At 36.2% G+C, this 15,980-nt stretch overlaps 1 protein-coding gene across 5 annotated transcripts in view; it reads right to left on the reverse strand.

Moving 5' to 3' along the window:
• Nucleotides 1-15,980, reverse strand: part of LOC150107272 (polycomb group RING finger protein 1-like) — a 302,424-nt gene that overhangs the window by 180,014 nt on the left and 106,430 nt on the right. For 2 of the 5 annotated variants that reach the window (XM_090391122.1, XM_090391120.1), the window contains one exon: nt 4,664-4,784. The exons of 1 other annotated variant lie outside the window; for it this stretch is intronic. In XM_090391122.1, coding sequence (XP_090247248.1) covers nt 4,664-4,784 — 121 coding nt within the window. Of the gene's footprint in view, nt 1-4,663; nt 4,905-15,980 lie in introns of all 5 variants that reach the window. 2 more of the 5 variants (XM_090391119.1, XM_090391121.1) reach the window with 2 other exon arrangements.

Here is a 15,980-nt window from a genome sequence, read left to right on the forward strand (position 1 = left end):
ATCAAATATAACAATTGTCATATTAAATTAGGACAGCATTTTTGCTGTAACAAAACTATCTATATTAAAGAATGTTTCTCTGATGTTGCCTTAAATAGAATATAGCTTTGATGTAGTTATTTTATTCCATTTATTTTAATTCAATTTAATCTAATTTTTCACTAGATGTCAGGCCAGTAGAATAACCGTTGATCAAATCATGGTCTCTTACTGTGTGAAATGTAATATAGTTTGTCTCTGTATATATATCAGGGGCGAATATTCTGGGTGTGCTAGGTGTGCGGTGCTCATCCACGAAATATCAGTATCACCAACATTATATTTTTATATTTATTCCCATTAAAGACTTACCCAATTGTTTGCAGACTTTGTGCGCGATTCCTAAAATTGAACACAACATACTGTACTAATGCTTCATTGTCCTCTTCACGAGGATAATAAAGTATTAGTGCTTCATGAAGAAGGCGCTTTTCGCCATGTAAACATTGCGTTGCATTCACGTTAATAGCCCGGGTGTGCTCTCAAAATGCATACACCTTTGAGCCATTCGAAAAGATGTAAAGAGGGGCAGCGTGTCAAATTCTTAGTGTTGTATTATTTTTAAACCGCTGAGAAGGCGTGACTAGGTGAACTTAAATTTTCAGCTCACTCAGCACCTAGCGGCTGTGATTGGTTATTGTGTCAACCAATCCAATTGAATGTTGTCATGATTGTTGAGAGATTACTATATCCGATGGCTTTATTACAAACAGCTGTTACACATGTTTTCTGGAACTGAAAATTTAAAAGTGAATGTTAGGAGAAAAATGCTAATTGTTTTTTCTTTTGCTTGTGCAGTATAGCATCTGTTGAGGTTGCAAAGTTTTTTTTTAACAGTATAGAGACATTTTTATTGTAATCTTCGGAAACAACAGACAGTAAAAAATATCAATTCTTGAATAAAAATGAATATTCTGTGTATTATAAGACATTGTTGAGCTACAATAAAATACCAGCATATGTGAGATTGATAAGACAGAAGAACTGCTGATACTAAAAAAAACAAAACTAATGAATGTAGGATTCCCGAAAGTGTGGATAATTCCGATAATGATCGGATGTTATGTATGCTGAGCCTAAGTAAGCAAAATAAAATTCTTGGAAAACGGAGCGAAATATACATAAAATGTGCAACAAATTTTACGAGACGATTTGCTGCTCCATCAAACTATATTTATTCCTGAAATACTTTCTCTCTCTCATGTTTTTTTTTTTTTTTTTTTTTTTTTAAATTATGCCATCATAAATTCACTTATTCATGTTTAGAATTTATACGATCGTGCTATTCGCTGTACCTAGCAACTGATAGGACACACAAATCACAATGATAATTAGTAATTATGAGTTTACCATTAATGAAAATGTTTCTACTCACACTTATTCCTTCCTATTCTCACGTATCTTATAAATGATGGTTCACATATTTTCATCTTTGAGTATTTCAAATATACCAACCAAATATAGTATTCTCCTTCACTGTTGTTTTCTAATCAATCATGAAACAGATTGTCCCCCTCCCACTCTACACATTAGTATTCAAAGTTATCCTGCAATTAATTGCATTGGACCAATTAAGATGAGTGCTGATGCGCTATGCCCTCTCAAAACTTTCATACATCAATAAAATGCAATCCCAAGGGCATGGGAGTTTGCGCGAGGGGGTACACCCCCCCTGGATCGATTAAAAAATTCCACAAATTATAATCGTAAAATTGATTGAGATATGTAATCTTACACCCTCGACCCTGGGAACGCTTTGTCTTAAAATTTTATTATGGGTTGGCCTGTTGTGCAGTAATAAAGCACGTGATCCTGTTTTTGGTTCATCTTTTTCTGATTTATGAACAGTGACCGGTTAGTTTGCCCTTTGTCTAGTAAGTTACAGAGTGAAGTGTGAATTGTAAATTTATAGTCAAACAAATTTAAACAAAAAAAAATACATTTTTAAAAGGTGTATGTAATAATTTAATTTAGGATTAATTAATTAATTTACTTTTTTATAAAATATGCCGGTAAATTTATTAATATATGAATTTGTGCTAAAAACTATTAATTCTGAATACCTTTTTTTTCCCCCAAGAATTAAAGATCATTAAAATCGATGCAAAATGAAAATAATGTATTTATAGTTTATATCGACAAATAATTACATAAAAAAAAACTAAAAGACGTTTATTGATGTAATTATTTAATTAAATCAATAATTATAAAAATTTATTGATGTAATTATTTGTCTCCAAGCCCCCCCCCTCCTGGAAAACATGACAGCACACCGAACCAAAATGATCACCGGATGCCACTGATATATATATATATGTGTGTGTGTGTGTGTGTGTGTCCGCTCCAGATGAAACTTAATATGAAAGTCGAAACATCATCATCATCAAATTCCTGCCATGTTCCCTCAAGGGGTGTACAGGATATGATAGTACTACATGAAAAAAATTACATCATTATTAATTTCCTATCCACAATTTTCCTCCAAATCAGTCTGTTACTTGTCAAGACTCCAACCTTATCAGATCTTATATTTCTATCGTCTAAGGCACTTTGTACCGTATCAATCCACCTATATCTTGGTCTTCCTCTGGGTCGTTTTGCTGCCAACCTGGCAGAGAACACTTGTTTTGCTAATCTTTCCTCACCCATTCTGTTTAAGTGACCATACCACCTGAGATTAGCTCTGCTAATGCATTCTTGGATGCTGACAATGTCAAGTTCTTTCCTAATATCCTCGTTTTTAATATGATATTGCCATTGATGCCATCTGTTCATGCCTATAATCTTTCTCAGGACTCTCATATCTGCGGTCTCTAGTCTTTGATCAAGTGTTTTACTTCTGACCCAGCTCTCAGATCCATAAGTTAAAACTGGTTTGAACACTGTCTTGTATACAGCTAATTTAGTGTTCCGACTAATTTCTCTCTTATTCCATATGAATTTATTCAATTGACTTCCCACCATACCAGCTTTGCTGATTCTGTTGTCTATTTCTATATTTAATTTACCATCTTCAGTAAAAATTGTGCCTAAATAGCTGAAATGTTTTACTTGTTCCACAGGTTCTCCATTCACAACACAGTTGACATTTTCAATGATTCTGCTTATTTTCATTGTCTTTGTCTTTTTATTGCTGACCTTCATACCATATCTATTACAACAGCTATTCAATTTAGTCAGAGAATCTTGCAGACTTGCAGCAGATTTATTTAGAAGTATAACATCATCCGCATAAAGCAAAGAGCTGACATTAACATCTCCAATTTTGATATCATGTTTAATACCACTTTCCTTCATAATGTGATCCATATAGATAATGAATAACAGAGGGGATAATGTACATCCTTGTCTCACACCAGATTTAACATTAAACCATCTTCCTGTACTTCCTTCAATTCTAACTGCTGACTTACAACTCAAATAAAGACTAAGTATTGCTTGATATAATGCCCCATTGACACCATATAACTGCAGCGTTTTGAATAGCTTCTCTCTTGGCACCATGTCATATGCCTTTTCCAGATCGACAAAACTTAAATACAGATCTTTGTTATATTCCCATGCTTTCGAAACATCGGGAAATTAAAATTATTACTTCTACCATGATTGTAGAGTCCATAATTTGTCTAAAATGAATGCTAATCACCATGTAACACTATAGGAAAGGAAGGTATTATCTTCAGACTCAGATGTCTCTCAGCTAAGAAATGATAATATTAACACAGTTACATAATATCAGCATTTATAACACAACACTTTAGAAATATTTCATATGCAAGAAATTAGCAACTGAAGTGAACTGCAGAATCAGTTAATATGCATCCATTTTTTTATTTATTTTATTATTATTATTTTCTTATGATAAAGTACTATTTCGGTGTCTGGTTGGCTGAGTAGATAGCACTTCCACTCTCCAACCAACAGACTACTGATCTGAATCCCACTGCAAGATAGATTTTGTCCTTAGGTGGTGTCTGAATTACGTGGTGTAAACCTACCACCCTGTTTATTGGACTTCTGAAATGGTTTGAAAAAACTTCATTATATGATCTCTAGAGCAGAGCTTCAAGATTACCTAATCTTTAACCCACTTAATTATGTAAAATAAATTTACAACCCTTATCAGATGGGATTCACTTTTTTTGAAGTTGATTAACAAAAGTGAAAAATAAAATACTGCTTGCTAAAACTAGACCTACACAATAAGATAATCATATTACGAAAGTAAAGACACTTCTAAGCTATTTTTTTATGAGTGACTGAATGAGAGAGTATTTGAAGCTGCAAAATACTACTACTGCATTTCACAAAGAAAAAGATTTAATATGGCCAGCACTGCAGCACGATAAATTGAAGGCAGGAACAGAGTTCAGAACACACACTCCCAGTTAAAAAATAAATAAATAAATAAAATGAATAAAAAAAAAAAAAAATTGCTCCAAAACTCCAAACACCATACTTTACATGACACAGCACCCCGGTAGAGGGCCCTGCTCAACCTATCCACATTAAGGCACTGAATATGGCATACAGAAAATGTGCCTTAAATTCATTCTTGATAATCAGATATAATTTACTCAATTTTTTTAAATGAAACAATGAAGAAGCATTTTATTTCACTTACTTTCCCATAAGGAAGGAACAACTTTGTACAGTATATCTTGGAGGGTTCTGTCTGGCTTCAGATTAAGTAGAGGCTGGGTCTCATGAACTTTCACATTACACATTGGACAGTGCTTACTAGTCTGCAAATATTTCACTATACAGCTCTTGCAAACTGTTGCCAAAGACCCAAAACAACAGGTTATATACATAGAAATATGATTATTTGTTTAACTGTAATCTACAGTTGTGCTGATGACTGGCTATAATAAATAAATTTTAATATATAAAACAAGTGTTTTGGTATTTTCTGTGTAGAAACATATCAGTAACATCAACTGCAATAGACTAGAACTTTGTATAGGAAACTACAAACATAAAAATCGTGTGAAAAAAATGTAATATAAAGCAGACAGTAACTAACCTTATTGTAATAAGTCTAAACAGTCACAATGATAATATTCTTTATTCAGACTTAGAGCAAAATTTATTATTAATGTTGAGTATTTATCCTTTCACTACTGCACATCTTTTTGCCTGTATAGTCAATCCACTGAAATTATTATTATTATGGGCTACTCCATAGAGTCCTTAGACTAATCAAGGGAGGCCCTAAACATTATAAGCAATATCCAACATTCCCACAGTAACTATCATACTTCACTTTGAACTCATTTACAGTCATGCAACAGACTCTGGCAACCAATTCCACTCATTCACCACTCTCCAAGCAAAAAACATAGTCCTTACACCCCCTGCTAGCTATGCTCTTGCTCAGCTTCCAAGGATAGTACCCAGTTCTCTCACCACCAGACCTGTTTTGAAAAATTTCCTCTGTAAAAACCTTTCAGTAATTTGTATGTCTCAGTCATATCATCCCTTTTCTGATTGGTCAACCAATTTCTGTAATCCAAAAATCTTCAACCTGTCATTATAAGGTTCATTCCATAGACCTGCTACCATCTTGGTCACACAATTCTGGGTCCTCTCCTGCTTACTGCCAAGAAACCCAGGTGACCAGATCTGCACACAATAGTCAAGATGGACTCTTAGCAAGGCTCAATAAAGAGGTATACTAACCTGCTTCTCTCTGCTTGTCAGGGGATTCTTCAGTAACCAAGTGATCTGATGAGCTGCTTTAGCCACTTTTGCAATATGCCTTTTAAACTTAACTTCCTATCCACTAACACCTCCAAATTCCTGGCTTTGTCAATTTCCTGGAGTACAGTTCCATTAATGTGGTATACAGCTGGTAATCTTTTCACCCCATTACCTTACACTTTAGCACACATTCTCCTTTTCCCAGACTGCCAGTCTATCCAAATCATCCTGCAAAATTTTATCATCCATATTAACTATTGCTCTACCTAATTTTGCATCATCAGCAAAATGAATAATTCCGCTCCGATCCTTTCCTATATTATTAATGTACAAATTAAATAGTAGCAGCCCAAGAAAAGAGCCCTGTGGAATGCCACTAGTTCCAGGCCTTCCACTGGACTCTACTCCAGAAAAAACTGAATAAATTACTCTGTGATATATCTCCATCAACCATCCTCTTATTCACTTCACCAATTTATTTATTAGAATTCCATGCAGTATTCTGACAAAAGCTTCTGCAAATATCAGAGTAACCCTATTATCTTTATCCAAATCAGCTGTCACTGTATTATGAAATGTCAGCAAGTTACTGAGGCACAACCAATCCTTCAAAAAAAACCACGTTGTCCCTCACAGTATCCCATTTCTGTCTTTTGCTCTTGACCAACTTATCCAGCACCTTGACAACAGCTCCTGATATGCTGATCGGTCAGCAATTTGCTACATCAGTCTTGGAGCCTCCTTTATGCAATGGATATTTTCCCCTCTTTCCACTCCCTTAGGACTAGCCCAGAGCTGAGACTCAGATTAAATAATGTGGTCAAAGGCACTGCCAATTCACCAGCACTTTCTCGTAAAACTTGAACAGGCAAATCACCTAATCCCATAGCCAAATTCACATCAAGGTTCTGTAATACGCTATGCACCTCCAGTTTCTTTAGTTCAGTTTTCCTGATTCTCTCACTACTGCAGTATTTCGACCGGGATAATATATTCTTGCAAAGTGTTCACTTAGTAATTCTGCTATTTTACATGATTCAGTTACCTCCCTACCATTGTCATTCATTAAAATCATTATGTCATAAACATTCTTCTTTTTACTTGCAACATGCCGAAAGACCTCTGTGATCATCTTTGGACTGCACTACTAATTTCATTTCATACTCTGCTTTTGTCTTTTTTACCATATTGATTACATTTCTGGTTTGTGTTTTGTACTGCTTATGTGCCTATTGGTCACGTTTCTCCTTGAATTCTCTCCACATTTTTTTTTATTCTTTTTTATTTTATTTGCACTTGAATTCATTTGCCATCAGAAACCTGGAGAAATTACTTCTTGGTATGAGACCTAATGCAGAGAGTCAGAGAAACTAGATCATCAAGAGAGGAATAGGAAAAATGTATGTGAAAGTTCAGCTATGGTATGCAAACATGATAAAGACATGAATGACTTGGAACATGATTATGCATGTGGCAAAGGAGTGGGAAAAAAATGCTTTGGGTTCAGACCTTTTAAGTATGTCTGGAGAGGGAAAAGAGAAAATTCCAGAACAAGACCAAATAGATTGCATATCTAATTATAAGAATAAGCTAGGTGGTAATTTATTATGTCTATACAAATGCCAAGAGCATTAGAAACAAAGGGATTGAGTATGGCATTTTAGAAACACTTAGAGTCAGAGCCATTTGTTCTAACGATACAGCTCTGACCACAGAACTCCAATATCTGCGCCATATGTTCTTAGCCAACGGCTATAATACCTACAAAATAGATAAAATACTACATAGTCCCATTACTCTGCCCTCTCCTAATACACAAGAATATAACATGACCATTTCTATTCCCTATATCAGAGGTACATCAGAAAAGATAGCCAAAGTATTGATGAAACATGGCCTTCGCACCACTTTCAAACCTCATGTCAAGCTGGCAACTGTGATCCGTTCGTCTAAGGATAAACTTCACCCTTTAGCACACCCAGGCCTTGTGACTTGGCCTATTATGGGTGAACAGGAAGATCAGTTAACATCCACCTGCAAGAACATGAAAAATACATTCGCTACTATTACTATGGCAAGTCAGGACTGGCAGACCACGCTTTCGACATTCCTTCACACAGGATTAGATGGAGGAAAACGAATGTGCTATTTAGGAGTCGTTACAGATCTGAAAGATTATTTTTTGAGTCGGCAATGGCTCTGAAGAATTCTCCCAACCTTAACAAATATGGCTGCATTAATTTGCCAAAAATGTGGGGGGCTGTTATCCTAAGAGAAACTCCTGCATAGCTGTTTTTTTTTTTTCCCTGTTAGAGGGCGCCAAAAATAGGACTTTAGATCTTTTGTCCATGGCAATTATATTGTTTCACTCACTCACTGTCGCATGTACAGGTGTGTTGTGCTCTGATGATGCTGAGTTGAAAATCAGCAAAATATAAGCAGTTAATAAAACATCTCTTTGATAAAATTTTGCAGTGTTGTTAATACCGTGAAAAATAAGTCATGAATAACTCTCAACACCTAAGCTTATCTGTTAGATTGTCGGCAATTCGGTCATATTGGTTATGGACAAATTCACTGAAGCAATTACTACGTCTAACACTCTAAAACCACTAGTACATTCCATCACTTGCTGCCTCAGGTAATTATTCTTTATTAACTACATAAATTCCATTTCATTCCTCCCATGTGTCATCTCCTCCTCCTTTCAATCTATGTTCCTTGTCCTCCACTCATTGAGCTTATTTGCTGATGCATAATATCCCCATCATCCTTTACATCCTCTGGTCTACAGAAACATCCAAATGTATATTTTGTTCTGCTGGACACTATCTCACACCAGATTGCCTCAAATGTGCTACTTTCCCTTGCCTGCAGTTGAATTTCTACTCTCTTTGGTTGCAGTTCATCGGATATCATCAATAATATCCCCCCCCCCATTCTTTTCTCTTTATCCTCCCTGAACACACTATATCCTTCCCATTCTATCCCACTGACTATATCATCAGCCATATCTCACTAATGCCAATATAAGGGTGGTCTGAAAAGTTTTCAACCTAACAATAAAAAAATTTTCAATTTATAATTTCAAAATTATTTTTATTCTTAAACATTATCTCCTTTAAGACTAATACATTTATTCCAGCGATGCTACAGCGCCATTATCCCGTCCCTGTAGTGGTTTTTAGTAAGATCTGCAAAATACCCCTCTACAGCTTCAATCACCTCTCTTGATTCAAAGAAAAATGCTGACCAGTGAGGAAGTTTTAATTTTGGGAAGAGAAAAAAATCAGAGAAAGCCAAATCTGGGGAATAGGGTGGATGTTCCAACAATTCATAGTGCAGATCCCTTAATTTTCCCATTGCCAAAACACCTTTGTGGGCAAGTGCATTGTCCTGATGAAGGATGCTTTTTTTCTTCTTCTGAAAACCGGGTATTTTCCACGAATTTTATCGACTAGTCTGGTTAAAAGATCGGAATAATATTCCCCAGTTATTGTTTTACCCTTTTCAAGATAATTAATAAACAAAATGCTTAGCATCCCAAAACCAATGCCATGACTTTTCCTGCTGATGGAACCGACTTTGTCTTCTTTGGCGCTGAACAACCAGCTTCTGTCCACTGTTTTGACTGCTGTTTGGATTGTGGTGTGTAATGGTGAATCCAAGTCTCATCCATAGTAATAAATCGAAGCACAAAAAAAATTAGTTTTATTCTTGTGAAAACGCTCCAAGAACTGTTCAGAGATTTTCATGTGAGTGCGGTTTTCATCTGCTGTAGGATATATTTTGCAATTCTTCATGTAAAATATATCCTACACGTTCTTTGGAAATGCCTATAGTCTCAGAAATGTCACGCACTTTGGCTCATCGGTCAGCACTTGTTCAATGATTTCTGGTGTTGTTACACTTTTTGGATGTATTTCACATGGAACGTTTAAACTAGGCAGCTCATTTCTTAATTGTCGAAAACGAAGGAGAAGAGTTCCCATAAACGTTTATGAACTTCGACTGAATTTCTTTTGGCATTAAACCTTCTTTTACAAAGAATTTTATAACCGCACAATTTTATCCATTTCAAGGGATACAGACAACACTTGCTTCACACAGCTGTATTAAACAAACTACTTGATAGAATGACTTGCAATTTCACATGGATGCTTAGACAGATGTACCAACTTAGAAAAAACAAAAACTTGCCGATAGTGTTGCCATCTATGGTCAAGGGTGAGAGCATTTCAGACCACCTTTGTAACCTTTGTTGTGTGTTTGTGAAATTAGAATAATACAGAATTTCTGACCTGAAATAATTCTATAAAATATGATTAAATGTACATTATTATAACTAGTTTCTGTACATGCAGATACCATATTTATTTTATCTTATCTACTAATAATTAGTCAATTTGAATGATTTTGGAAGCAAAAAAATGCATGAATTTCTACAGATGAACACTAAAACAAAATTACTTTGAAAGTGGGTAAATTATTTTTGTGACACATATACATAAAAGTATAATTTTTATTTTTATCTACAGTAGAATCTGGTTAATTGGGCCATCGGTTAACTGGGGCATCTGTTTATTTGGTACAAATTTTAAAGAACAAAACACCAGATCAAGAAAGCTGCCACAGTCTTCATTGCTTATTTGGGACAGGAAATGCAGCACTTAAGATTATCCCTCTGAGGTAATCGCTGTTAATCATTTAGTATGTTTAAGGTTTATTGGCTAATGAGTGCAAAGATCATACTATACAAAACTACAGCTTATAAATGACTCGTTAGCTTTGTTCCTCCAAGTTTTAGGTGATACATGTAAATGACTCATCACTTCTCTCACTGACTCAGGTTATACAAGATATTACCTTCTAAAGGAGGATAGTTACTAACTAGCATTAGTTGCGTACACTTGTGTCATCTTTCATGCTCACAATGCCTAAGCAGAAAAGTGTAAATTTTTCAGTGATTTTTTTTTTTTTTGATAATTTCGGACCGTTACCAAGATGCCACAAAGATTTGTCACTAGTCAAAAAAATTGCCTTACTAGACCAAATCGAAGGCCAATTCGCCCAATACCAGTCATCATTGTCTGTAAAGATAACTAGAGTACCAAAATCTACAATTATGCACTTGATACAACAGTAATATAAATTATAATAAATTTAGTTTAATCCTTTATCCAAGTGTAAGCAAACAAAGTTTGCACCTGAAGTATCTTCAGGACTGAGACAACTTGTGGTAAAGGTAGACCAAGCTCTCATCACTCCTTGTCTCAGTATCTCCCATAATGCAAAACACATCTCCTTGCAGACATGTATAATGCTATGCATTAAGGGAAGGGCCACCACCTAGACCAGATACTGAGACAAGGAGTGATGAGAGCTTGGTCCACCTTTAGCATGAGTTGCCTCAGTCCTGAAGATACTTCAGACGCAACCTTTGTTTGCTTACACTTGAATAAAGGATTAAACTAAATTTATTATAGTCTAACCAAGTGGGAAAAAACTTCCAACAAGTAAGATAAACTGTGAGAAGAATGGACACACCATGGAAAACAGGAACATCCTAAAAGCAAAAGCGTGAAAGTAAGGATCCTGATGTTTAGGATGCCCTAAATCAGCAGTTCTCTATTATGATATGAAGAGGTGTGTGTGTGTGTCAGTGGTCCAATGTTAAGAAAGAAGTCAGAGAAGCCAGCTAAGAAGCTGGGTCATGATGATTTTAAATAGGGTTACGTTGAAGGACTTAAAGAACAACAGGTCACTGTCTCTGTTGATGTCGACAATGAGGGAAATTTAAATATGTACATATTGATTTGTTGCTCAATGAAAAGTTACTTTGTCGTTTTATATCTTTTTTAACTATTAACATGAAACTTTGCATAACTGGGGGCAGCCACTTAATCAGGCCAAAATGTTCTAGTTCCAATGTGTCCTGATCAATCAGAATCTACTGTATATATAAATGCAAAACTAAAAATTACACAAAATAACTTTTCTTATTATCAGCAAATAAAAACAATTTTTATTAATGTGATATAATGTGATCACCTTTTGGTTTTCACAAAAGGGGTAGTATGTGATGCTGCCAGAGATATTTTTATTCCTACCAAGCCCAATGCAAATATGTCCTTGTTGTGGCACATGGACAATTTGAAAGCATCAGGAATTGACTTTTTATTTTATTATTACATCAGGTGAGGGCAAAAAAGTAAGTTTCTAATGCTTTCAAATGAGTAAAGTCAACTAGGGGAGATCTGCCTAACAGATTGGCTGTCCAGGATTTTGGGAGTTGGATATGAGAATGATGACCCCCACTTTGGAAAAATATTCTGTCATGAAATTTAAGAATACAACAGCTGATTGGACCCACTTATGATAAAATGGCAAATGTGTAAAGAACTTGAGAATAAGATGAATTGTTTTCTCTCTCTCTCTCGCGCACACACACACTCCTATCTTATCCTGGTGGCTTAAGGATGTTGCTAGAGCAGTTAGACACATATTACTGCTATATACAAGAATGAGATAGACACTGGAGGAGATTATAGAGAAGTACTACAACGAAGTCAAAAGATGTTAAAGATGTCAAAAGAAAGATAACATATCTGGAACAAGCTTCATTGTAAATAAAAAGGTAAAACATCTTATCATGGACTTAGAAGCAAAATCACCTAGTGTGCAGCAAAGACAGACGAAACAAAAAGGGAGTGGGAATGTTATTGATGATGGCAGAGGAGTTGTGCCCATCTAGGTTGGAGATGCAGAAGGCAAACAGTGACAGTGGTTTTGAAGCAGTGTTGAAATGTTTAGTAGGTTATTGCTAGAGACATAGTAATGTGGAAGGTAGTAAGAAGGTAAAGTTTAGGCACACTGATATGGCTAATAGTAAAAGGGTGATTATTAAGGTCAATTTCAATTATGGTAAAACAGACTAGAATGAGCAGACTGCATCTGGAAACAAAGAGAATGAACTTCTTGAGTTTTTGAGGGACAACTATCTTAAGCAGTACATAACATAGGCTACATGTGGACTGAAGTGTTTTGGATTTAATTATCTCATCAGAAGATATTGTTGTAAATGAAGTGTCATATCTTCCTCCAGTTGCTGAGTGACATGAAGTGATCACCTGGGTAATTGCCAGCCATATCAGAACTTTTGTGAGAAAGGGTTATTATATGGAATTATAAAGCATCAATGCTGCTTGGTCTCTACTCAGGAACTATCTGGCAGACGCAGTGACTGTATATTCCAAAGGTCAGGGGATCAAATGATGTAGGCATAAAACAAATGACTGAAGAGGTGAAGCATGCAATCTTGAGGAAAAAGGCAGCACAAGATGAGTGGCAATAATTAGTTACATAAGAAGTACAAAGAGTAGGGAAGGTGATTTGTCTTGTAGGTATAGCAAAAGTGCAGTATGAGCAGCGGTTAGCAAATGAGACTAAAAGAAATCCTAGGAATTTTTTTTTTCGGTATGTGGCCAGTAGAAGGAAGAGTGATTATAGAAAGATGATCTTGGTCAGCGATAATGGGAGAATGATAAACACTGAGGAAGATATAATGCAGTTGTTAAATAAACAGTTCACCAAAGTATTTCATCCTTGTGATTGTAACATAATGCAGAACTTCAGAGTAGTGGGAATGGGAGAGGAACCAATAATGGTTCCAGTAATGGGAGCAGGAAGTATATGAGGAATTGAGTAAACTTGATACCAACAAGGTCAGAGGACTTGATGGTATATCACTGCATGTCTTGAGGAAATGTTCCAGGAAGTTAACAGCTTTAACTTTCCTTTTTAACACAAGTCTTAGATTGCCCAAGTTCAAAAGGAGTGGAATGAGGACAAAATCATTCCACTTCATAAAGGGATAATAAGACTAAGGCTTTGAATTATAGGTCAATCTGCTTGTCTGAGTTGTGGTCAAGGTGTTGGAGAAATTAGTGAGGAAAAGGACTCAGAACTGGGTTGACAGTAGTAGAATTCTCCTTAATGAACAGCATGGATTTGCTAAAGAAAGATCATGTTTTAGCAATCTAAACAAGGTAATGAATACATTGAACAAGGGGAAGCATATACAGTAGCATATTTAGATTTTGCAAAAGCTTTTGACAGATTGCCACATGTCTAACTAGTAGTTACATTGGAACAGATGGGGTTGAATAGGAATTAGTGCAATGGAATGGAGATTGCCTCTCTGATAGGTATCAGCAGGTTGTGTATGAGAGGACTTGAATCCCACAAGATATCCCACAAGAGAAAAGTCACTAGTGCATGCCTGGAGGGGGGGGTTCATTCTGGGGGCCCACTGTTGTTTAAATTTTATGTAAATTACATTGAAAGGTTATTAAATGGTGATATATAGCTGTTTTCAGATAATGCAAAGTTGGGGAGAATTATGAGAAGTAGAGCAGATGTTGTAGACTAGCAAGAGGACTTGAATAGACTGTCTGAATAAGTGAGTGTGTGGTGATGTCACTTTTTAAAATTTGGGAAGTAAAGACTGGATGCAGGGTAAAGGATTACTGGGGATGTTTTAGACGTGGAGGAGATGAAAGATTTGTGGGTGATGGTGGATAGGGACTTGAAATTTTATGATATGACTAAAATTCTGAGGACAACACAGAGGATTATGGGAATGATGCAAAGAACACTGACATGTAGAAGTAAGGATGTTATGATTCCAATGTACAAGGCTTTGATCCAGACCACATATGATTACTGTATACAAAAACTAGGCAACCAAATTTTTAAAAAGAATAAATTGTTGGAGAGGGTCCACAGAAGATTCACTAAGTCAGTTTCGGGCCTCTGGAATATGTGGTCTAGTGGGCAGAAGGAAAAGGAGGGAGGAGCGACATGATCGAGACATATAAGTTAGTAAAGAGTAATTACCAGATTAATGTGGATGAGATTTTTCACAGAATGTCTGGATACAGGGAGAGAACAAGAGGCCATCTCTGGAAGCTGTATGAGGAGGGGATGAGTTGGGGAGGGATAGATTCTTTGCATAGAAAGTGGTGAGTGAATGGAATACATTTTGCCTGAGCATATAGTGAGTGCAGAAAGTGTGAATGCATTTAAGCCAAGGTATGGTGAAAGTGGAACCTCTATGATGAATCTCTTGGCTCCATGGAGGTCTGATGATGATAATAATAATATAGTATTCTCAGTGCACATCCCATTCGAGAAAAAAGAATGATGTTCAAAAGACTCCATTTAGACAAGATATTTTAGATTTAGATAAGATCTATTGAGAATGCCAAGGTGGAATATTAAAATAATTATTGGTGATCTGAGTGCCAAAATATACTGTTTGAAAAGAAGTCAATAGAAACCCCCCCCATGGGCATCATGCCATGCAATGAGTCACATGTTTGTAGCTGGTATAAACTGGAAGAATATGATGCTCTGTGTTCAGCAACTGTGTCCTGGTGAAATTGATGTGAGAAGAGAACTGATGGAGTTTGAAAGAGACATTGGGATAAGATGTTGCAGGCCTGTTCAGCAAACTAGGCCATCCCAGGTCAATAACCAGTGAAACCGTACTGAGATGGATGTGCAGGGAGTCAACTGCAAGTGCTAACCACAGTGAATGACCCGCCACACTCATCGAATTTGAACCATAGGGTGCTACAAAGGATAATATGTAAAAACTGCCATCTGTTGAATGACATGTTGAATGCAGAGTTCCGGGCATCAACTAGAACACAAATCTGTACAAAAACATTGAGTCAAGGCTCACAAAATGGGTTTCTATAGTGGGACCACAACATGCAAACCCAACATCCCCCAAACCAATATGCATTGTCATCATCAGTGATGTAAAGAGCACATACAGTGGGACATGGAAACTTTGGTGGGAAGATGCATTATGGAGCGATTAATCATGCGTGTGTCCGGTGAATGTCTCTTACCGGAATGTGTAACCCCAACTATGAAATTTGAAGGAGCTGCTGTGATGGTATAGTCTCTGTTTTTCCTGATTTGGCCTCAAACCTCTATTTGTGGTGCAAAAAACATTGAACTCTGAAAGGTACTGAAAATTCTGGACAATGCAATGCTTCCTACTTTGTGGTGTTTCTACAGAACTGACCTTTGTCTCTTTCAGTATGACAATGCACCGTGTCATAAGGTTGCTGCTGTAATTGTGTGGTTTGTGACATGAATGTCACCACTCTTGAATGCCTCCACAGAGCCCTGATCTCAACCTTGTTGAATATCTGTGGGAAGAA

This window comes from Typopeltis vanoorti, chromosome 4 (genome assembly GCF_054136105.1).
Source record: "Typopeltis vanoorti isolate ZY-2024b chromosome 4, IOZ_Tvanoo_1.0, whole genome shotgun sequence".
Taxonomy (NCBI): Eukaryota; Metazoa; Arthropoda; class Arachnida; order Uropygi; family Thelyphonidae; genus Typopeltis; species Typopeltis vanoorti.